At 31.0% G+C, this 25,816-nt stretch overlaps 1 protein-coding gene across 1 annotated transcript in view; it reads left to right on the top strand.

The window, feature by feature from the left end:
* LOC141494195 (semaphorin-3E-like) overlaps positions 1-25,816 on the top strand; it is a 371,039-nt gene that overhangs the window by 309,910 nt on the left and 35,313 nt on the right. Inside the window, exons 6-7 of the mRNA XM_074195301.1 lie at positions 19,565-19,684; positions 21,505-21,647. Coding sequence (XP_074051402.1) covers positions 19,565-19,684; positions 21,505-21,647 — 263 coding nt within the window. The remainder of the gene's footprint in view (positions 1-19,564; positions 19,685-21,504; positions 21,648-25,816) is intronic.

Genomic DNA, 25,816 nt, shown 5'->3' with positions numbered 1-25,816 from the left:
TAAAACACATTAAATACAGTGGATTTTTCTTTATTAGTAAATCCTGTTTCCATGTGGGAAAGAAAACCTTTTAATTTGAGTATTTGCTAAAATATTTACTGAAGGTAATTGACTTCACTTTTTTTATCTCCTTGTTGCATATGTTTTCTCTGTTTTTTGGTGGATTATTAAAAGTATTAATTCTTCAGTTCCTTATTTTATTAATTGACTTACATATGTATTATGAGATGTTAAAATGCTCTCAATGTAGTTCCTATTATTTTCTTCTGAGACCTGCAATCTCTTAATTTTAGGGAATTCTTGGCAAGAAAATTTTCTCTCCCAATTTAGATCAACATCTGTTTTCGAAAAGATAACCTTAGAGAATTGCCAAAGGGAAGTGAGAGGTGAAATGACTTGCCATAGGTCACACACACTATTTATATGAGAAACTGTAAGAGACCTTAGGCCTTCCTGATTTTAAGGATAAATATCAACTATGCCTTGCTCTTTCACTGTGAATATACTGCTTTAATGTTGTCTCCCTAGTAAGGGAAAATCTAGGACTATACCTGGAATAATCATGTCATAGGATTTCTGACTTATAAGACTTCAAAGATCATCTACTCTAGATAGTATATAATTTGTAATCTTCTTTAGAGTGTTCTTAACCATTATTCTGCTCATGACTTTCCTCCTTCAAAAACATAAATAATTTACAATTATTTTTTTTTCCTTTAAATTCAGTATTATTTAGGATTTAAATGACATATTTGTTAAAAATATCGCAGTACTGTGGTGATAAGGAAAAATGGATGAATTATCAACTAAAAATTGAAGGTAGCATAACTTTAAACCTAACTCACCAGAGGTTTTAAGAGAAATTATTTAATGTTAGTCTAAGCTTTTTCCTTAGTCTCATATATGGGGTTAATTAAATATAAACTATTTTATTGAATTGGCAGGATTTCAAGTTATCATATGAAATGTGTGAGTTTGATTATGTAATAAGGTAAAGAATATAAAACCATACTGATTTAACAACATAGCTAGAATTTTGTGCAATTCCATATGGATTTTTAATTAATTAAAATTTGTTGGGTTTTAAATAGTAATATTAACTTATACTGCATTTATATATTAACTAAGTAGAACCATTGTAATTACATATGAATTGAAGTCAGAAAATTGATTTCAAATGTTGGCTTTACCATTCATTATCTTTATGATTTTGGACAAAACACTCAACCTTTCTGAAATTTAGCTTCTTCATTTGTAAAATTTAGCTAAGGATAATTGTACCATTTACTTCAGGGTTGCAAATAAAAGGCACTGTAAATCTTTACATGTTATTAAAAATATATGAGCTATCAAATGTAAGCTTTTGAAGGTGTTTTTGGTCAAGGGCAGAGTTAGTTTCTCAAATAGAAATAAAAAATAAAAGACCATGGATTAGGGATTAGAGGTAGCAATGTTCTTCTTTAAGTAACTTTAAAATAATTCCTCAAATTAAATTTTGAAGTAACAGAGCCAACAAAAGTTCAGGTAAGTATATTTTTCTGGTCTAAGAAAACTTAAGAACTCCATCGGAAGGGTCTATGACATCTGGGAGGAAGCTAGAAGCAACTCATGTGGCAGCAGTAATAGTAGTGTTCCTTGTAGGTGGCAACAACAATGGTTACAGCAGCAGCATCTTCCAGATAGGTCATCTCAGAGATGGTAAGGCAGTCCGACAATTGGTCAGAAAGAGATTGCAGTGAACCTTTTACTGGTACTGGATATTGTTGGCACTCTATTGACCCTATGTAGTCCCAGATCTCAGTTCCTTGTATGAGAAGAGCAATTATGGTCAGTCATAAAGTATTAAATGCTTTGGTCACACTTCCTGGACCAAGAGAAGCATCAATGCTTGTGTTTACAAGGGAGCAGGAGCTCTTCTTAGAAAAGTGCTGAGTTTAGGAGAAAAGCAACCACACCTTTCACTGAATCACACCACTATGGAAATACCAAAAACTTGCAGAACCCAAGAAGCATGAAAAATCCTGGAAAATAAAATAAGATACCATTTAAGAATTATTTGACTACCTGAAATTCACGATTAAAAAAAAAAAAGAACCTAATGATCATCGTTTGAGAAATTGTCAAGGAAAATTGTCCCGTATCTCAGATCCAAAGAGGATTAAACTAGGAATTGAAAGAATTCGTTGATCACCTCCTGAGAGAGAGATTTCAAAATGAAAACTCCCAGATATTATAACCAAATTCCAGAACACCCAGGTCAAGGAGAAAAATATCCTAAGTAGCCAGAAATGATTCAAATATTATATAGTCAAAATCAGAATAACCCAAGATTTAGCAACTTCTCTTGTAAAGGAACAATGAACTTGGGATGTGATTATTTTTGGTAATGTCACAAAATGTATATGTGCATATACACCATATAAAATGCAATCATGCATTATGAGAATTGCTAATATCTATATTCCCTTTTATCTTTAATTTTAATGCTTTTAGGATTTTTGTTACTCTACAATTTTAAGACTCAGTGACTGGACTCAATGATTTTTTCCAAGCATAAACATTTGAAGACTTTCATACTTGTTTATTTAGATAAATGCATAGCCATTCTTTAATAATTAATCATCTAAAATATGTACTTCTAAATTAATAAGTAGCTATTTAAATTATATAAACAGAAGAATAAAATACAAAATAAAAATGCTATTATAGACAGATAGTTATACATTATATTATGCTCCATGATTGAATCATAGCAAGAGAATATGGAAAATGGGAGGCTTTTTTTTCATTGCTTCTTAAGAAGACAAAAATTTCTTCTTTGTTTAAAAAACTGTTCTGCCAATTACCACTTAGTATCCCTGTAGTCTGGATTTTAAAAGCAGAACTTTAAAAGAGGGGGGTTGTTAAAAGAAGGGATAATTTCAAGTGAGTTTCCATTGTAATTCCAAATAGAATTATGTTACATTGAAATGTAAAGTGCTTGCTGTCTGGGTGGCTTTTCCTCTTACTCAAAATAGAAATCAAATTATAAGAGCTCTCCAAGCTAAACACAAAAGTTGTAGAATAATCATTCCAAAGGAAAGAATTGAAAATATAATTCTTCACATTTGTCCGTCCCCTTTCATCCCAAAGTAGTTTCAAGAGATCATTCATTCACTGTTGAAATGCAGCAGTCTCTGGAGTGGAAACATGATAACCAGTGTGAGCCAGCAGTACTTTCAAAGAGAGGATGTGAAGAATAATTCACCCAATTGAAAAAGCAGCAGGAATAGGGACAGGAAAAATGTAGCTACCTGAGTTGGAATTTGGCAAGCATAGTGAAGCTAAACCCAGTGGTGAAAGAATGCCCTATATTATGTTTTATGATCATACATTCCCTACTGATGTATAAAAGTAGAATTGAAATGGAATGATGGTGATGATACTTTAAATGTATTCGTCTTACAATTTATAACATGTTTTAATCTTCACTATCTCATTGGTTCATCTCTTGTGAGATAGGAAGGGAAGGCAATGTGATCTCCATCTTCTAGATGAAGAAACAACACTTTCCAAATAGAGAAGCAAATATTTATGCCAACATCATCTGTTTGAAATAGTTGTCACACTCAAGTTTTTACTTTTTAATAGAAAGCGTAATTTACAAAGTTTAAATTTTATATGAATCTGGTCTAGCTCTTAAGGTAATCATTTTTAAATAATTTATGGGCTGCCATAAGAAATATGGATTAAATTAGTTATACTTAATAGTAAATGGAAGTTTCAGAGAGGAAAGTTTAGAAAAGAGTGACTAATTATAGCTATCCCCAAATTTAATGAACTGTCTAAGGAGGCACTAGGTTACTCCTCACTATTTTTCAAGCACAGGACAGTAAAACAGTTGTAGGGGACAAAGAAGATTATTGTTTTTATTATGAGTTAGAACATATGACTTTTTTTTGGCTTCCTTATGATCTTGAGAGACTATGATTCTATGCTTCTGTTATTCAGAGTAATCCAAAGGTTTAATGCATTTTTAAGCTTTACGAAGTATAAATGCTACAAGCATCTAAAAAATTGTGAAAAGCTTACTTATTTTTTTACATTTTATTTTGATCATTTTGAAAAGCAAATTTATTTTTTTTTATTCCTTAAAGCTAGGATTGCAACTGCCCTCCTTTCATTCATCTGAGCCACAGTTGATGAAAGGTTTTACAAAGTGCAAAATTTTACTAGAACAATGTATAGCAGAAGACAGTGGTTATGTTGAATTTTAGATAATATTAGCTTATTATAATTTATATAATTAACCACTCAAATATCTTTCATACATTTGTAGCATTTTTACTTCTAAAGTTATTAAAGCTTAAAAAAACTCCACAAAGACTGTTTTTGGATAGTCTATATTGATTGAAGATTAAGCTCCATGATGTATATTCAATAATAACTGTGAAAATAATCAGTTATATAAGAATTAAAATTAAAAGTAAATAGCATTATACTTGTAATTTAATAAAGTTATGATATTATTTCTCATTAAATGTGCTTACAAAAAAATAGTTTAAATTAGATTTTTAAAATATGAAGTAAAAGTGGGGCAAAAGATATAAAAACATACCCTTGGTACCTAATGAAAATACCATGGATGTATACTTTAGTATTTCTTTGCTTTTTCAGAACATCTGTGATTCCATCATATACCAACTAATTCAGATTCCAATGTCTCTATGCCTTAGTTGATGGTTTTATAAGTTGCTGTGGCCAAAATTTTCTTTGCCTGGTTGACAAACTTTTGGTAAAGAATCTCTCCAAGTTCAGCTTGATTGGTCTTCACATAACAGATACACATCGTTGGCCTTAAGGTCCATATTTAAAACTTTTACAGTTTGTAAGATCTGCGAAATCCTACACTTTCTGGCATATTACTTTAGAACAAAAAGACACCTCTGTACCATAATAAAGCAAGACCATAGTCTTGTTATGGAGAAATGAGTATATTCATTAAAGTTTAAGTTAAATGAAATACACAATGTGAACAATGATATTAATTCATTTAATAAAAAACAATAAGCTGAATGATAGCTTCAAATATCATACATTGTAAAAGGAATATGAGCCTATTTGAACTGGAAATGGAAGGTAGCATAATATAATAGAAAGTTGACCTCAGAGCCCTTGTTTAACATAAACTTATACTAAACCTATACTAAATAGTCATCTTTCTGGCAATCCCTTCAATATTTCTACTATACTGTCCTTGAAAAAAGAGTAAAGGGATAAGCCAGTGCCTAATGACATTTTAGGGTAACTATAGTTAGGAAGTTGTTTCTTTCATTAAAGATTTCTTAATTTCTTTCTGGATCTGTAACCCTGGGCAAAGTTGTTTTAATCTCTTAGGGAATTTGACATCTCACTAAAATAACATTGCAGAGAAGGAACTGACCTCATTTGAGAGAAGGAATTTCTTATTGTCTGTACCCATACCTTATCTTTGAGACTGATATAAAAAAAAATCGTTGTTTTAGAGTTTTAACTAGTAGAAGCACATTTTACTTTTTTTGTAAGGTAAAGATAAGTAGAATGTGTATCACCTTTGCTTCTGAACAAACTAGCAGGTGGTGGTTCCCAAACCCATATCTTTGTCTTTAACTCCTGCCCCAACCCTTCCCCATTCCTTATTTCCAAGTTTGTCCTAAACTATGGGAGACAATATTGCAAAGTGGGTAAAGTACTAAATGTTAAGTGAATCCCACAAGTTCAAGTCCCATCTGCTAGCACAGTGACCACAGGCAAAACACTTAACTTCTATGAAATTCACTTTCTCACCTGTCCTAAATAACTCATGGAATAATTTTCAGAATCAAATGAGATACTGTAAGTAAAGAGCTTTGCCATTTTAAAGTACTAGCTAAATAGGTGTTCCTCTGGTATCACTGGCTTTATTCTCATGGATGTCTACATATCTTCGTTGTTGCTTATGTTTCTTGTGGAGCTATATTCTGAAATAATCACAAACTAGTATGCAAAGATGACATGATATAATGCCTTCACTCTGTATTTGATATTCAAGTGTATCATTCAATTCATACTACATTTATTATGTACATTGAAAAGAACTTTTGTAAAGCAATGGGTATTTTCCAGAAATTACCCTGGAATTATGTACACAGATTTATTATATATATATATTATAATATATATATATATATATATATATATATATATATATATATACCCAGATAATGAAGAGCATGACAGAATGAAAGATTAGATCCAGACAAAAAGCTATAAGAGAAATTATAAGAGAGTTACCTAAGATAAAACTCCTTTATTACTACTTATAGTATGTTAAATATATAGAGAGATAGAGATAGAGACAGAGACAGAGACAGAGACAGAGACACAGAGACAGAGATAGAGATAGAGATTAGATATAGATACATATTATATATACATATGTATATATAATAGAAGAAAGTTGTTGGCTGCTATTTCAGCAGTATTTAGGAGTGCAGCAACTGGAATTCAGAATTTTATGTGAACTATTTTGAATTTTTCTGGAAGTGTTCCTCCTAACAATGCAGGTTAGTACTTTATTTTAAAACTTAGTCTTAACATTTGACTTGTGGAGTGAAATGTCTTGCACAGAATCATATAATCACCATATGAAAGAGACAAAGATCTAATATATCCTTTTCTGAGTGTGATGCTGAAGATATTTTTTAATTTTATCTTGTGTTTGACATTTTACAAAGTAGTATGTGTGTGTAAATGTATGAGTGTATGTGAAGGTATGTACACATAGATAAATACATATACAAACATACATATATATTGTAAACTTCTCATTTGACCTTCAAAACAATTATGTAAAGAAAATGACATAATTTTCTTCATTTTAAAAATGAGACAGTTGAAGTTGAGAGAATTTAAGTGTTTTGCTAGTGGTCACATAGGATTGAATGTAGATCTTTCTTACTTGAAAATCTCTACTCTATTCTCTTCCTTAGGTATCTTTGTATTCTTATTGCTTGGGTTGTTTTTTTTTGTTTTTGTTTTTTTTTTTTTTTTGTGCAAGGCAATGGGGTTAAGTGTCTTGCCCTTGGCCAAACAGCTAGGTAATTATTAAGTGTCTGAGGCTGGATTTGAACTCAGGTACTCCTGACTCCAGGGCCGGTGCTCTATCCACTGTGCCACCTAGCCACCCCTTTATATACCTGTAAGGACAAAAGTCTCATACCTCACAATTATTCAGATATAATTCTGAATTCATCAAGAGAATGGTAGATTCCATTAAGCTAGTAAGCTTTTGAATAGATAGCACCCACTGTTCAAAGATTAGCTTAGTATGCTAATGTAAAGACTCCTCACCATGAACTTGACCATTAGGTGATGAATACTTTTTGCTATAGAAATCTATGAAACAGCAATAAAAATAAATTAAAATATTCCCCAATTTTGGGTGCTCCCTTCTGCTTTCACATTGACAGGTCAGAAAAGAGGGCTATAGGTGCCATAGAGCAAATTGCTTTAATTCTTTTAACTAATTGTGGATTCAAATTTTTTTTTGCACAAGATAAAATATAAATTAGTATAATGTTATTGATATTCCTATTATAGAAGATTTCATGAGATATAAAAGTTGAAACTAAATGGAACAAAGTTAAATAGTTTTCCTTGGAAAGGTGTGGTAAGATTTAGTTTCATTGTACTCCCAAAGAAAACAAGGGACATCACACATACACACACACACACACACACACACACAGACACAGAAACACAGACAACCACAGACACAAATGTCTTAAGAGATGATCATCCAACTGAGAATCAGTAAGAGGAAAAACTAAAAAGAGCACCAGATTAAAAGAAGGAAATAAGATAAAATACTGATTGTAATTACCTTTCCAAGCAAAACCTGCTGAATTTGAAAAATGAGAAATAGACTAGTAAAGAAATTGACTTTGAAGGCAGAAACTGCTTCATTTAAAAATGTCATTATCTTTGTGCCAAATAGAAAAATGGCAGCCAAGGGCAACAACACTTTGAGTACAAATTTGTGCAGCATGTAAAACATTAATGAAGAATGACAGAAGATTACCACTTATATTATTGCCTCATAAAATAGAAAAAAATAGTAGAAGCATGACCAATCATGCAGAAAATTTGAGAAAACATGAGAATCAGTTAAACCAAATCACTCCATCATATTTTAATAACAAACTTGAAGAAGGAGAACATAAATGAAAAATGGAATAGAATTGATCATATTTTTGTAGTTATCCTTCCTCACCTTTGATAGCAATGAAAAGACATATTTGAATTTTATTACCTCAACATCCAATATGATAAATAAGTCAATGATGGCATTTAAGAAAGAAAATAAATCTAGCCCTTAACAAATACCTATAGACAAATGTATACTGAAAGCAATGAAACTTTAAAGACACATAATATTTTCTCATCATACAAAACTACTGAAAATAATAGAAAGAAATCATAAACAGTTTTATCATACCCCTCAAAAGAAATCAAGAAATCAATCAGCAACTACCCTAATTTTCATCTCTATAAAAATCTTCACTTGTACAAATATACACACAGTATCTGCACATGTTGATAATATCTCTGTTGTAAATATGAGAAGGGACCTGGAAGACTTTAGCACAGGGTACCACAAAGAAAATTGATTGAATCAGCACTAAGCCTCTATTACTCCATGTTTCAATGTGTCCTTTGTGACTGATCATACCAATATGAAGTCAGAAGAATCTTACCATAGGCCAGGTAAAAATAGTCCTTATCAACATTTGGAATGGAGATATCTCTAAATTTGCATATCTGATGTTTCTTTTGAACTGCTGTAAATTCTGCTTTTCTCAAAGAGCACAGTACTTTCTTTGATATGGGCCCACTTTTCTGGGAAGTCTTGTGACAATGTCTCCTATCAAGGTTTTCTTGAGGCTTTGAGAGTGTTCTTTTTTTTCAAGGCATTGGGGTTAAGTGGCTTGCCTGAGGCCACACAGCTGGGTAATTATTAAGTGTCTGAGGCTGACTTTGAACTCAGGTACTCCTGACTTCAGGGCTGGTGTTACTGCGCCACCTAGCCACCCCTGAGAGTGTTCTTGTATTATTTCTCTTGACTTCCACGAGTGGGCAAGATTTGTGTGAGTTCTCCATAAAAGAGTCTTTTTGGAAAATTTATGTTGACATTTGAACAACATGGCCAACCCATCAATGTTGCATTACATGCAGTGTGAATGCTTGGCATTGGAGCTTGAGAAAGGTCCTTTTCAAAGTCTGGTACTTTATCTTGCCAAATGATCTTCAGAATCTCCCCAATGCAATTCAAATCGAAACAATTCAGTTTCTATTCATAGTGCTGATAGATTGTCCAGGTATCAAGTTATAAAACAATGAGGTTTGTTGGGTAGACAGTTTAATACATGTTCTCTCCCACATTTTCCTTCAGAATCTCCCTAATACTGAACTTTCTCTGGCAATGCATGTATCAACGTCATCATCTATAAGTATATTCCTGGAAAATATACTGCAAAGATAAATGAACTTTTCCATGGCATTCAAAATTCTCCATTTGCCATAACCAATGGTTCTACATATGGATGATGCAGAGCTGGCTGGGGAAGAACCTCTATTGTCTTAGCATTAGCTGTCAGACCAGAATTAAGACAAGTAGCAATTCTGTTGCATCTTAGCTTCAGAAGTTTCACTTAATATCTGTTGAATGTACAATCCATCAAACAAATCCCTAGGGGTGTGTGTGTGTGTGTCTGTGTCTGTGTCTCTGTGTGTGTTTGTGTGTGTCTGCATGCACAAGAATTCATTAAACTGTTAAAATTGGAGGTATACTATGAACTGGATGACCAGTTGAATAGGAGGAGAACTAAAGGCCAGATTGCATTTGAGAAAATTGCAAAGAACCCTAAATGTTCCCAGTCAGTGGCAAAAAGACTTATCCTTTAAAATCACCATTCTCTTAGGGATGTTATATGACTAAAACTCATGGATGTTATATGCCTGAAACTCATGGAATATCTTGGTTTTGAAAGAATAATAAGTGTAAATGACCAGAAGTACAAACATAGACATGCATGATGGTTTTAAGTAGCTTGCATCATACAATAAATAATGGCAACTGTGTAAAAATTTACACAAAATACTTTTTTAAGCAAATGTATGAATAAGATAGTACATTCAGGTAGCAGAAGTAAGGATACACACTACAAATTATATTCTTACTGGGTCAGCTAGGTGGTGCAGTGGATAGAGCACCAACCCTGGAGTCAGGAGGACCTGAGTTCAAATCCGGGTTCAGACACATAATAATAATTGCCTAGTTGTATGACCTTGGCCAAGTCACTTAAACCCACTGCCTTGTAAAAACTAAAAAAACCTTCTTTCTGAAGAAAAGTTAAGCTATCTAGAGAAATTCTTCCAATATGTTGCATCATATACAAGAATTTTGAAGTGGACTGGATGGATCATGATATGAAGTAATGAAGGTAGCATATGCTTGGAAACTCCTTCAAAATTTTTGTCTCTATGCCTAAGTCTGTCTCTAAGTTAAATAGACTTATATATAATTTGCTAATGACCTTATTGTTTTTCTGACTCATAGTCCAAGAAAAAAATGTTTGGTTTGATGACTCATTGGATAAGTTTTTGTGATTTGAAAAAGACTTGTTTTATCTTTTTTAGAAGGTAATTTTTCACTTGCATGTTTGAAAGTATTTGTAAACTTTGGAGTGTTATTGAAATGTGACTTTACTGTTTTTAGGAGGAACTATCTCTGACCTATCAACTTAGAATTTTTTTTCTTTTATATTACTTTTCTTATTCTTTTGCCTGAAAAAGATTGTGACTCATGTTGAGAAAGAGTCACAAGTGTTTTGCACAAAGAATATGTTCTTTTAGAGTTTTACTTAACAGCTTCACTGACCTATTTCTTTCTGATTTAGTTCCACTTGTAACTTAACAGTAACTATTCTCCAGGTGCCAGTAATGTGCCAACATACATTATACCATTTCTTTGGGGGAAGTTAAAATGTTCTCATGTGCATTTTGACATTTTTGTACATAAATTGCGAAATCTTATTTTTGATATTTTGTTTCATTTTTTTACCCACAGGAAGGTTAAGAAGTCCCACAGGTGGTGAGCCTTAGGATATAAATACAGATCCTCTGACTCTAAATCTAGTCTTCTCTCATATTCAAATGGTGGAAACCCTGACAGTGAGGTAGTCAATAATTTTCTAAACCCTCTAAAAGTCATTATTTTTGTGCTCACTAGTATAGGGAACTCCAATGTGAGGAAGTTCCCTTTCCAAGTGCAGGTCAAAGTTAGATATTTAGAGGATCATTTAGACAATTAGAAGATAAATTACTTAAAATAACTTACCTCAGTTACAAGGCCTATGTATTTCAAATGGGACTCCTCAGGAAAACCTGAAGCTGAGGCTGATTTTCTGTCCATACAACCTCCAGCCTGCTAAATCATATCATAACATATCATATCACATATATATATATATTATTTATTCTGCTGAAGACACTATATCTTCTGCAGTTAATATATAACTGTCCCCCAAATTGTCAATGTCTACCTCCATAACTAGATGTGTAAATATTTCACTCTGTGTGTATATTTATTTTAATTTGTATCACCACAAGCTTTTAAGGGATCTTTAATTTAAAGACTGTATTCCTGTTCCCTAAGAAAATTGATGTGCTGCTTATTGAGTTCTGCTTCTTTTTGGCATTTTGCAGAATTCTTATTATCTACAGGCTCTCTGCAGCTGCTGGCCCAGTCCCCTAACCCCCAAGGAGCTATTTAAAGTTTTGACTTATAGATTTCACAAAACTCCTTGAAAGTGGTATGGTCTTTAATTCCTCATGGACTTTCACTCCCAAAAGAACCTGGTGTTGACCATGACATTTGGAGTGCCTGTTATGAGCCACAAAGAAAACCATATGAAATTGGACAGTGCCAATAAATTAAAGTTGACAAGACTTACAAATACATCTTTCTCTTTTATACTTCAGAAGCCATCATCCTTATGCTGATAGCAATCACTAGTTATCTGCCAAAGGAGAAAACCACACACACTCTCCCACTGCTCCTTACCACAAATTATGAAGAGAGTGAAAGTGTGAATATTGGAATCAATGTTGTTGCCTGCTCATCCAACTCCACCGCCTCAAACTCATTTCTTTTTCTATGTGACATAAATTATATAATAGATATTCATGACCCTAATCCAACTTCTTTTATTCGAAGATTTGAAAATATTTGCTGCTTTTCAAAACTTCTAGGTTTTAAAATAAAAACACTTCTATCATCACTAAAAATACTTTAGTGAAACTCAAGAAGATAAAATATCAGTGAAAAACTACTGTAGGCTTTCCTTCTACAGCAATTAAAAGAGCCATAATCAACCTAGAGAAGAGCTTTATTAGAAGTTATACATTCCATTAACAGGCTGATAACTTCTATCAACTGACAATGAACTTTTAATGCATTTATAAAGATAGTTTCCATTTTTAAAAGCAATTATTCAGAAATTACCCTTTTAATTTTTATATATTATTAGCTTCAAAGAAAATTTTACATAGACCAAAACATGGTGTATTAATATATTTTGGGTTTTTTTTAAATTTACAATTATAGAAACATTTCATATTGGAACCATGACTATATAAATATTTTTCAATAAATAATCAAAATAAAGGCCTAATTAACTTGACAAATTTAGAGCAGTTTAACAGAATGAACCCTGAAAAATTTGAAGTAAATTTTATTTATCTATAAAAATAAAGTAATCTCAAATGGCTTTCCTTCATCTAATCATATTGAAAAATTCCACAATTTTAACAGTTTTATTAAATTTTTAAAACATATATCAAACATGATATAATAGATTACATATGAGACAGATGAGCATAGTGGATAGAGAAGGATAGACAACTGGTCTCAGCCAGGGAGAACTTATTTCAAATCATACCTTTAACACATACTGGCTGCATGACTTAGATCAAGTCATTTAAATTCTCAGTGCTCTAGGTACTTCTCTAAAACTAAATTTCAGAGAAGAGACCATTGTCCATTTATGGAAGGAATTTCCTCATCTGCAAGTTTTATGCCAAGAAAATTATTGATCTCGACCCCTCCTTGTATCTATCCTAGATAATATTTCTAATTTTATTTTTTGAATTCTACAATTCTTTGGAATTATTATCTTCAGTATTTATTCAAATGGCCTATCAAACAGTTTTTGAACTGAAAATTGCAACTTCCTCATCTACAGATCTTTATTATTTGTTTTTTCCTTCAGATTTTTAATACTTCCTCTATCTGTTTGTTTTTTTCCCATAATGTACTTAAGTGTATATTAGATTTTTTTTATTAAAGAAAAGGTTTTTGATTTCTATCACTATTAAAGTCCTTCCTGTTAGATTTGTCCATCTTTCTAAATACATATTTTTTAATCTTAATATTTTATATATAGGTCCCAAGCTCACATCTTAAAAAAGGAGAAGCATGTCCGCAATGCCTTTGTCTAAGTCATTGATAAAAATTCTGACTGGTTAAGTACCTCAGATTCTGGGGAATCTCCAGAGGAGATTCTCTATTACAATGAAGATGAGGATCATGGACATGACTGTACTGCTTGATAGTTCAAAAAATATTTTATCCCAGGAATACCATATTGGCATCAATCTATAAGTAATTCCTCCCATGATTCCATCATTTAGCTACTTAAACTATACCCACCTAATAATGCTATTACCTAACCAATTTATGTTATTTGTGATCTGTGATCATAACTCCTCAAAGACAATTTTGTAATAAATTGGTTGATTCAGTTGAAAATATGATCTTCTTTTCAATTTTCTGACCAGTTTTTAAAAATTGAAATGAATTAATTAATTTTGAAATCACTTATGTATAAAATAATAAATAGGTTCACTTTATTATCACTGTTCCTCTATGAAACCATATGGATACCACAACATATGATACTATCAATTAACTTTCTACATTTTTCAATATTATGAGTATTCACCAAGTTAAAGATAGAAAGTTTATGATTCCTTTTTTTTTAAAACAGGTTTACCCAAGATAACCATTTTATTTTAAACTTAAAATGATCAAAGAAGCATTCAGGTAAATGGTATTATGTGTCACTAACATGGTTGAATGACTAAATATTGACTTTTTCCTAAATTAATTTAAGATAACTCAGATAATGGACTTGCCAAATATAATATAATTAAAAAGAATCAAGGAAAAATTGAGGCTGAAAATTTTGAGATTCAATCTTGAGGTCAAGTTGAACTGATGAATAAAGTTAATATTTGATGAAAGTAATATTTACAGATTCCTTGTCCCTTCCCAGTCCAGCTACATAGAAAAGGATAAAACTAAGAAACTGGCATCTTTAACATTTTTATAATAGCAGTCTCAATATATACTTTCTACATAATAAAGTAGGTATTGAACTTTTGTGGATGAGAACTTTGATTCTAATTCTTTTTTCTTAATTTAAAAAAATTCTAAGCTTAGACATTAGCTGAAATGAAATACACTAGAATATTATAAAATAAAACTGTGAAACTACTATATATGTTTTTAAGTGTTTAATATATTCATCATGTTTCTTTAAAATTTTTCCTGTGATTCCATCTAGTCTTCTTTTTTATTCTGTATATTTACAACCCAGTTTAGCTGAAGTAACAAAGTACTTTTGAGAGAGATACAAGATGAATCAAATGTCTTATAATTCAAACTACCGGAAAAAAAACATCCTGATAGAGATACCTCAGGACCATGAACACACGAACAGTGACCCTTCAACTCCCAAATATCTTCCCTGACCAGTCACCAAATCTAATATTGAGAAAGAAGTCATTATGGAGAGTGAACTCACCTTCTTCATCTCAGCTAGCAGCAACTACTAACTGCTTCCAATAGGCACAGGGACCAGGAGAGTAGAATTACTCCCCAAATCATTAGCCTAGTCCTCACAGCTATCTTCGAAGGAAGCTACTCTTGTGTTGATGGGACTAGTCATCCCTATTGACTGAGAACCAGTTGTTATATAGAGGACAGGAAAGCCCAAGTGGTTGTAACTGTAAAGTAACTTGAAAGAGAAACAGTAGACAGCATATACCAGACAAATCAAACTACTATCTTACTACCTTGACTATTATTTCCTCACACTTTAATATAGATAGTTCATGACCCTGGATGTGAGATCCTCAAGAATAGCAATGCTTCTATCTCCAGGGCCCTTTGCCATCATTTTGGGAAGCAGAACTACAGAGATGCATTTTGATAACTACTCCTTCAACTATTATAGCCCTAGAAAATGAAAAGTTCTCAAAATGAAAAGTACTTTCCTCTAAAGTATTTGGTACTATCACATGGGTCAACTTCAGAAAATGATATGATTTTATCAGTAGAAATAACACATTAAGGAAGCAGTATTTACATATTCTTTCCTTCTACATCCCCCCATGAAACTTTTCCATCTGACTTGTAGTTGAAATCCTCCATATGTGTTGTTTCCCCCACTAGAATGTGAAATCCTTGAAAGGAAAAACTGTCTTGTCTTTCTGTTTGGATCCCTTTTTCTTAGCATGCTGGTTTGCACATAGCAAAATCTTTATTCATTAATTCAAAAAGTATGTTCCAATGATCCTATTTTCTATTCCAAAAATCTGGCAAACCAATCCATATCTTTCCTCTCCTTTTCTATTCTACTCCTCATTTCATAAAAATAGAGAAAATTAAAGAAAAAAAAATCTTTGTAATAGACATGTAATCATGCAAATATACTCATTACCTATTTCTAAATGCATGTCTCTGTCTATGAGGGCATGGGTATTCTGCTTCATGTTTTATTATAAATTCTTTGGAACTGGGGGAACTGCAATGATCATAGTCACATAGTCATTATTTTCCAAAATTATTCATCTTTGAGATGTTGGCATTTTATATATGTATATATATATATATTTTGTTCCTTTCATTTCACTATCAGTTCCCACAAGTCTTCAATATGATCTCTGAATTATTCTTTCTCATTTCTTATGACTGATAGTAGAAAGGAACTCTCATTTTAACTACTTTTACTGATTAGACACTTATATTTATTGTCGTTGATTACTTAGTGACAGTTAAAATCACTCAAGTAACATTTAACCAACAAAGAGATACAATAGAATGTTTCCTTTTATCAGAAAATATTGTAATATTAAACTACTATGGGTTACCTAAAACTATAACCAGAAATAAACAACTCTACAAACCATCAAAATTAAATTGGTTACTCATATCACAAAGACTCAATTTATTTGTTGCATTTATTTTATTTAGTAAGTTTATCAAAAAAAATTAACATCTCCCCTTAAATCTTGGAACCACATTTGAGTGTTTTATCCTACCAAAAAATCCTTAGGAACATGTCTCATCCATATGTGATAGGTTTTTTTTTTTTTTGCATTTAGTGTAGTACCAGGAATACTTGGTACAATTTTTCTAACAGTAAAGCCTCTAAGTCTCTCTTGAATAGACAAATTTTATGAAGAAAAATTTGTAAACAAAAATTAGGTATATGTTGCAGCTAATTAATATTTTCAGATTAAGGATATATGTACTTGGATAAGCATGTTAACCAAATATATTCACCCTCACTTAAAGACTATTAAATGACACTACTAGTAGTTAAATTGTCTCATTTGCAATAATTTTGTTGATTCTGCTCTAACACTTGTTCTCTCACTTGTTCTCTTTTTTTCTTACCCACCTTATAGTTAAAATTATTACAAATCTGGATTGTCCATTACATCAACTTTTTCTTTCTCATAACAGGATGTGAAAGGAGAATTTTTCCCTTCTGGGAGAAAGCTAAAATTTTTTAAAAAAGCACATTTGGTATAGTTTAAATGACAAATGGGTTTTTATCACCTGTATAGATACTTTGATGTAAAATACATAACTCTGGGTTATATGAACTGTTCATAAAGCTTTTTGTTTTCCGATATAGAAAGGGAGAAAGAAATGAAGTGAGTTTTGGTCAAGGAATCAAATTTTTTCCCCTTTGTACTGACTTGCTTGAATTGAATATATATTTGATATCATATCGTTGCCATCTAGTGGTTTAAAAAGGCATATTTTCAGGAATTAAGTATTTTTTTTTCACTCAGCAAACCATATAATTAATTGCCAGATTTTTAAGTGTTATTTACCAACAAAAGATATTGTATTTTTATGATATAAGATCTATAAGACATGTATTTTTACACTTTAAAATATACTATAATAACTTTTCATATAAAAAGTTCTAAAAGGAATTTTTTTAAGATGACCCAAATTAAATTAAGTAATAATACGTACTTTGAAAATGTTAACTTGTTCCAAAATTTTGAAATATGAAGTATTTAAGTAAATACCTTTTTAGTAAATTTAAACCTCTAAGTTTAATCTAAGTAAAATTTAACTCTCTTCAGAACCTGACTTATTCTTAATTTTCCAATCTTACATTTTGTTCATCTACACATATTTACTGGCCTACTAGTTCTCCACCATTTGGCCATCCTGTATTCCTATCTTCTACAGGAAGTTTTTCCCCTTAATCCTAAAGTCCTTCTTTTAATTAGTTTCTATTTACCCTATATAGTATTTGTTCATATTTATTGGTTTATTGTTTCCCACATTAAGCTGTGAATTACTGAAGGTCAAGGACTATCTTTTCCTTTGTTGTATCCATAGGATTTAACACAGTGTCCATCAAATTGTCAACACTTAATAATTGTTTTTTGACTCAATGAATGACTTTTTCCCATACAATTCTCATCTCCAGGCCTTTTCATTGATTTTCTGACATACACAGAATGTTCTTCCTCTTTCTTTACACCCTTTAGATTCCTTTTATTTATAGTTTTCTTCAAAATCCAGCTCAAATATCTCCTCCTACTGGAAACCTTTCCAGGTCTTCCCATCTGTTATTTCCTTCTAAGTTGATCATCCATCTACTTTGTATATTTCTATTTTCTCTTCCAATAGAATGTGAACTCTTTGGAGGCATGAACTGTTTTTTTTTTAACTTTTCTATTGTAATAACAAATCACTTAACATTAAGCTTCAATGTTCTTATATATAAAGGGAAGGGATGAATTAGATGATCTCTAAGGTTTCTTAAAAAATGTAAATCTTGTTAATGTGGAAAATATCGCCTAACTAAACTTGAAATTCAGAATTTGCTGATTGCAAACTGTAAAGATAATATCCAAATTGAACAAGACATTTGACATTAGATAAGGAAGAAAATTCAGGGGGCAGCTAGGTGGGTCAGTGGATAAAGCACCAGCCCTGGAGTCAGGAGTACCTGGGTTCAAATCCAGTCTCAGACACTTAATAATTACCTAGCTGTGTGGCCTTGGGCAAGCCACTTAACCCCATTGCTTAGCAAAAACTAAAAAAAAAAGAAAAAGAAAAAAAATTCAAAAAAGAAGAAATAGAAATGTATGGAAAATTGTTCATTATTCCAAAGTAATGTAAATTAAAATAAATATATAGTGACCACAGTAACATCAAATCAAATTTTTTTTTAAAAAACCTTGTTATCAAAAAGCCCTTTTCAGATATTTACTTATATCTTTACATAGCTAGATTACAACAATGTCCAAAACAAAATCAAAAAGAAAACCTCACAGACATTTACTATAAGTTTTATTTTCATTTAATTTTTTGTTAGAATTATTTGAGTTCAACAGTAGAACTAACAAGAATGTCACCTATAATCCCCCAAGTGTGATATTGATCCAAAATCACAAAATATTTTTTGATTTCCTCAACCATAGAAGACTACATAAGAGAGAATAGTATGAACAGCTCTTTACTATGTAATTATTAATAAAGATATAGTTCCAATGGAATAATAATAACACTAATGACACTAGTAAACATAATAAAACCTTGCCTCAGACATTTTCCATATGAATTTCATTGGACAAATTATAAGAATAAGATAATACTATTGCTGAAAATAATAATGATAATTTATATCATAAACTATATGGATATATTTATATCAGCAAATACCCATGACCACCTAATGTTGTTTCATATTCACATTTTAACTTTAAAAGGATTTAACAGAATGTCTAGTATGAATAACTAATTTCATATATATATATATATTTATCTTTTTATCAATTAATTGTCTAGCTAATCATTTTATATTTGTATATATATATATATATTCTATAATATATATGCAGATAGACTGATATATGCACATACTTATATAGCCACCCTCAGCTTTTCAAATAAATATAAATGTGTGTATGTATATATATATATGTGTGTGTGTGTGACATATATTTAAGTGCATATATCCATGCATATATGAAATATCTGCTGTATCAACCTATGCATATATATATATATATATATATATGCATGAGAAGAATTATGGTCTGGTGAATTATTTTTAAAACTTATGACAATACTATGCAATGGGAATGTGTTGATATGTCTTTATCATTCTTTTTTATGTAGGTAGTGATCTATTTTCTGGACTCTATAGTGACTATTGGGGAAGAGATGCTGCTGTCTTTCGCAGTCTGGGTCGTATGGCTCACATTCGAACTGAACATGATGATGAACGTCTGCTAAAAGGTACCACTAAAGAGAGTATTTTGATGGGGTAAAAATGTTGATACTCAGTATAATAACTACAGACTTCAGATATAGAATTTTTTTACTATAAGTTGGGTTTTTTGTGTTGTTTTTAGAGAGGCAATTCAAATTCTCAGCATTCTGTCATATATTCTCTAACATTTTCCAAATAGCCCACAATCTCAAAATAAGAAGAGAATTTGAAGTGATCTTACCTAACCTATACCTGAAAAATAAGCCCTTCTACAAAATGTCAGTCAGATAGTCATACCACCTATGATTGAGACATAAAATTGGTTGGTTCCTATTTACCCCAAAATGATAGTCTTCTGCAATTAGGGGACATTCCAGTATTTAAGAAATTTTTCTTTACAATAAACCCAAGTCTACTTTGTGCAATATCCATGTATAACCAGAATTTTAAACATTTCTATATATGTAGCATCGATATCTATACATCCATAACAAACACACAGCTAGGTTGTACATTGGATAAAGCACTGATCCTGAAGTCAGTTCCAACTTTGGTTAGTAGCTGTGAGACCCTGTGCCAGCCACTTTTGCCTCAGTTTCCTTATATGTAAAATATACTGGAGAAGAAATGACAAACCATTCCAGTATCTCTATCAAGAAACCATCAAATGGAGTCACAGAGACAGACATAATTGACTATATATATATATATATATATATATATATATATATATATATATATATATATACCTATGCATGTGTATATCTTGATTCCTCAAAATAAATGTTTTAAGGAAATACTTTGTAAGTACATTCTATTAATTTATATATTATATATTATGCCATGTATGATATATCTATATTCCTTGATTCTTTTGAATCATTTGTTACTCATAACAGGTTTATTGTCACATAAATTAATATTCTGATGCTATTTTCAGATGACAATAAAGTAATATATTGAAATGTTAAGCACATATACACATATACACACATAGAAACAGCTACTCAATGAGTTCTTTTTCCACATTTAACTATCAGTGTATTTGTCCCTACTAAATTGACTGTATATTTGCATCAGGTAGATACCATTTTATGAAGTGACATTATATTTTAGAAAGGAATAACTTTCCAAGAAAGATCATCAATCATTTTTATATATGGTATTTAAATTTAAATCATTACCGAATTCATATATTGTTGCATGAACTTATATTTTATGTTTAGTAGAAAATCCCTTTCCAGAGATTGTTTCCATAAAAAACATCACATTTTTCAAGTCATGCAAATATTATATTTCAATCGTAAGTTTTATCAAACACAAAATCTAAAGGGGAAAAAATAAAATATTCTAGATTTTAAAATCATCAGGACTTTATATATTAATCTCATCTTAAAACAAAACTATTTATTCACGTGATTCACTAGGAAAATATTATGAGCATCTAAGGGAAAGTGCTGTACTATAGCTAAAAAAACACATTCATTGCATTAAAGTCATTTTTTATTAAATAGAAGAAGTACTATTATATGTTGTTCCAAGGTGAGTGTTTCTTATTATTCTGGCTTTGTGAGTATATTTCTAATTCTTGATCATGTATTCTTGAACACACCTCCACTTGCTCAACTAGAGATCTTTTATTTCTTCTTTAATATTTCAGAATGTCTTGCTTCTGATGGTTAAAATTCTTTTCACAGAAATTTAAAATGGAATGTAGAAATCTACATTCTCAGAACATCTTTCTCACTGAAATGATCTCTGTGATTAGTGTTTTTTTAGTGGAAAAGATTTCAGAACAATTTTTTAATGATTTAATGAAATCACTTTTTTTTTTTACTTTTCTAAGAACCTAAGTTTGTAGGTTCTTATATGATTCCTGACAATGAAGACCGGGATGACAACAAAGTATATTTCTTCTTTACCGAAAAAGCAATGGAGTCAGAAAACAATGCACACACAATTTACACAAGAGTGGGAAGAGTATGTGCGGTAAGACTTCCATTATTTGTATCATTTTAAGCTTGGTCGCAACAATATTTATAAAGTAATCTACTAAAAATAGAATATTATGTTATCTTTTAAAAATCAGTTTGTTACTATTTGGAACTAATGCAATACATTAAGTAAAACAATTAAGGGGAAACACTAAGGATATTTTATGATACCTAGGCGTATGAAAAGTTTGACTGAATTTGACATTTTTAAATGAAACCTTAAACCCATTGGGGAGCGGGTGGGGGAGGTGAAATTCACTGAGTCTATCAATACTTCAAAAAAAGCCATTCTTTTAATCTAGTGGATATTTCCTTTAATACACCTTGATGATAATTTTCATAGTAACATGAATTTGGAAGTTAAAATGATCAGTTTCATAAAACTAAAACACTTACAGTCTTTAAAATTCTTTCAGTTCAATATCCATATTTTGTAAATGTGGAAGATGTGGAGTAGGGTAGTATACTGACTTGACCAAAGTCTCACAAGTAGTAAATTTCAGTTTGATTTGAATTGATTCTAAATTCTGTATTACAATTGTTCCACATTGACCTTCTCATGTTTTATGTAGACTGTAATTACTTGGGGAACAAATATTTGTTGATAGGATTCTCCGAACCTAACAAGATAGGTCCTGAAATACACACACACACACACACACACACACACACACACACACACAGTCATTTTACTGGGATCATGTTCCATATCTTTCCTGTGACCTATCATAGCAAGTCATCTATTGGCATGATCTTGGAGAAAACAGTTATAATCCACAAGATGCCATTGGAATATTACTTTAATAGAAGGTTATATTCTCATTCTGAAAACTAATTCATGAAAATATTGGTTTTCTTGTCAGATGGTTATTTTCATGTTATATAATTCATTGTTTAGATCAAGTCAGGTATAACTATGGGTATTTTAAAATTTATTCACTTTTAAAAATATTTATCTTTCCAACTACATGTAGCAGTAGTTTTCAACAATCTTTTTTTAAATTTTTACATTTTGCATTTACATTTTTCTTCCTGCCTCCCTCCTCCCCAATGTAATATAGGCTATATAACTATAACCATGCTAAACATAGATCCATATTAATCATGTTGTGAAAGAAGGATCAAATTCAAATGGAAGAGAACATAATTAGAAAGAAAAAATAACATAGTTCAACTTTTTTTTTTAATTGAAGTTCCTTCTCTGGATATGGATGGTATTCTCCATCAAAACTCTTACTTTTGTCTTTGTCTTTGATTATTGTACTGCTGAAATGATCAAGTCCATTATACTTGATGATCACCCAGTATTTCTGTTAGTATATAGATAGATAGATAGATAGATAGATAGATAGATAGATAGATAATTAATCTCTTGGTTCTGCTCACTTCACTCAAAATCAGTTCATGCAATTCTTTCCATGCTATTCTGAAATCCTGTTCCTCATGATTTTTATTTTTAATATAAACATCTTAATTTCCAATTAGCTTAAATGACAGTTTTTACCAATCATTTTTTGCGAGGTTTTGAGTTTTGCAATTTTTCTCCCTCTCCCCTCCAGCAACAAAGACCAATCTGATATTGGCTTTACATTTGCTTCCATGATAAGTATAAATTGAATTTGAATTTGTAAGAGAAGAATCAGATCCAAAAGGAAAAAAGAGAGAATATTCAAGATAACATAATCACATACTTCATAAGACAACTTTTAAAAATTGAAGATAATAAGTTTTGGTCTTAATTTAAACTGCACTCCTTCTCTGGGTACAGAAGATGTTCTCCATCACAAATCCCCTAAAACTGTCCCTGATTATTGCACTGGTGGAATGAGCAAGTCAATCATATTTGATCATCCACCCCATGTTGTTGTTAGTGTGTATAATGTTCTTCTGGTTTGGCTCATCTCACTCAGGCATTATTTCATGCAAATCTTTCCAAGCTTGTCTGAAATCCTGTAATTTATGATTTCTTATAGAACAATAGTGGTTTGGGACAAGAGAAGGTAAAAGATTACTATAGGAGTTTATGGTTCTAAGAATGGGACTCTATCATCAGTGAAATTTTTTTTGCAGCCTGTTCAACTGAATACATACATATATACATATATATACATATATATGTATATATCACAATTTGTTCAGCCTTTTGACTTCTTATAGAAGAATAGTGTTCCATCACATTCATATACCACAATTTGTTTAGTCATTCCTCAAATGATGTGCATCCTCTCAATTTCCAGTTCTTTTGCCACTCTGAAAAGTGTTGTTATACATATTTTGTATATGTGGATTTTTTTATCCTTCTTCATGATCTCTGGGATAAAAACATAAGAGTGGTAAAGAAATATATGCACTTAAAGCTAGGGCATTTGGAACTTTTCAAAATGAAGTATCAGTATATCTTGAAAGTTATATGTCTTATAAATGCTCTTATCCCTGCCAATAAACAAACTAATGACTATCTAATAGATATTCCCTCTTAAACTTCTATGATTTTAAGAGATTTTTGACTTGTGTCTAAGACTTTGAATTAAAAAAAATAGCATTAAGTATTTACCACATGCCAAACGATATGTTAAGCAATAAGGATATAACGATACGTTAGTTTTCTCTTCACATTCTGATAGAAGAAGACAACACATATGGGGTCCTAGAGTTAGAAAGAGGAAGGGACTGAAATTAAGGTAATTTGGTTCTGGACAAGAGAAGATAAAAGATTGCTATAAGAGTTCATGTTCTAAGAGTGGGGCTATATCATCAGGGAAAATTTTTTGTAGCTTGTTTAACTTAATGCTAAAAATAATATCTTGAAGAATCTAAATAATCTGATGTTTTTTAAAAAAGTCAGATTTATTTTGGTAGTATCAATTAAAATGTGGAATATAAAATGTCAGCATGTTAAAAATGTTTAAGAATCAGGTACTGAACTTGGAGTCAAAAGAACTGAGTTCAAAACTTAATTATTTCACTTAATACCTATCTGATCTTGAGAAAGACATGTAACCTCTTTTGCTCTGATTTTTCTCATATGTAAAAAAAGGAGTGGAACTAAACTAGATGACCTTTAAAATCTCTTCCAGCTCTAAATCCATAATTCTTTCTGCTTGATTATGAGGTTAACATTTTTAAAAAGAGATCATTTCTTAGAAAAAATGAAATTGACCCTCCTGCCATGTCTCTAATAACTCCAGTTTTCCAGTTATACTTCTCTTTGATATCCTTTATACTTTGCACAATCTTCATTGTCAATATTTTACACCCTAGAATTAAACCTGCTATATGCCTCTATTGCTCTTTGATTGATCCAAAGTTTATTTGTTTAGACTGTGGTGTGTCATCACTTCCAGATATATATCACCATAAGAATCTTGGTTTATTTTTGTTTCATGGAGAAGCTTAGGATAATTAACAGTACTCTGCAATTCCAGACTATATTCTTCCTTATATAATTCTGAGTCAGATGCATTGTTTCTTGGAGACTCATTCTATGAGTTGTCTATTTTTTCTTGTATTAGATTGGTTAAACCTTTTTATATGATTATTGAAAAAATTATTTAAAACAATGAGTAATGTCTTGCATCTTAGTTTAATCAGGAAAATGGCATCCACAAAAGGACTATTTCTTCATCATATTGAAATCTTTTATCCATTTGGACATTTTCTTAGACATACTCTATAATGATGGTAAATAATTTAATAATCACTGGTCTTCAAAATACTCATTATTATATCTTTCCAGAAATATTGAACTATTTTTCCAAATGCAATGGATATGCATCATTTTAAGCATGCATTTGTGATCATGTTTTGCTTACTTAACCTTTTTTCTAAAAGTCAGGAAACCATTAACATAAAGGATCTTGCATTTTCTTAACTTTTTACAGCAAAGGTGTAGGTTACTAAAGAATATCATTTGCAAAAAGTCTGAGTTCCCTTCTCATATTTTCACAAAAATGAATTCAGTGAATGTTTCATTATTCTCCTAAAGATTTCAGAGTGATGGTAATGTTTGCATATAATCACATATGCATTAATTTTTGTCACTATTTCTAGAAGTAAAAATCTCCAGGATTTTAACCAATCAAGGCAATTCTATCTTTTCACTACATTGAGAACTATTCTCTCAATATTAGCAAATTGTTTTTCCACTACCAAAGAGATTCTCAG

This window comes from Macrotis lagotis, chromosome 7 (assembly GCF_037893015.1).
Source record: "Macrotis lagotis isolate mMagLag1 chromosome 7, bilby.v1.9.chrom.fasta, whole genome shotgun sequence".
Taxonomy (NCBI): Eukaryota; Metazoa; Chordata; class Mammalia; order Peramelemorphia; family Peramelidae; genus Macrotis; species Macrotis lagotis.
The sequence above is the reverse complement of the archived record's forward strand: the minus strand, read 5'-3'. Positions and strand labels throughout refer to the sequence as shown.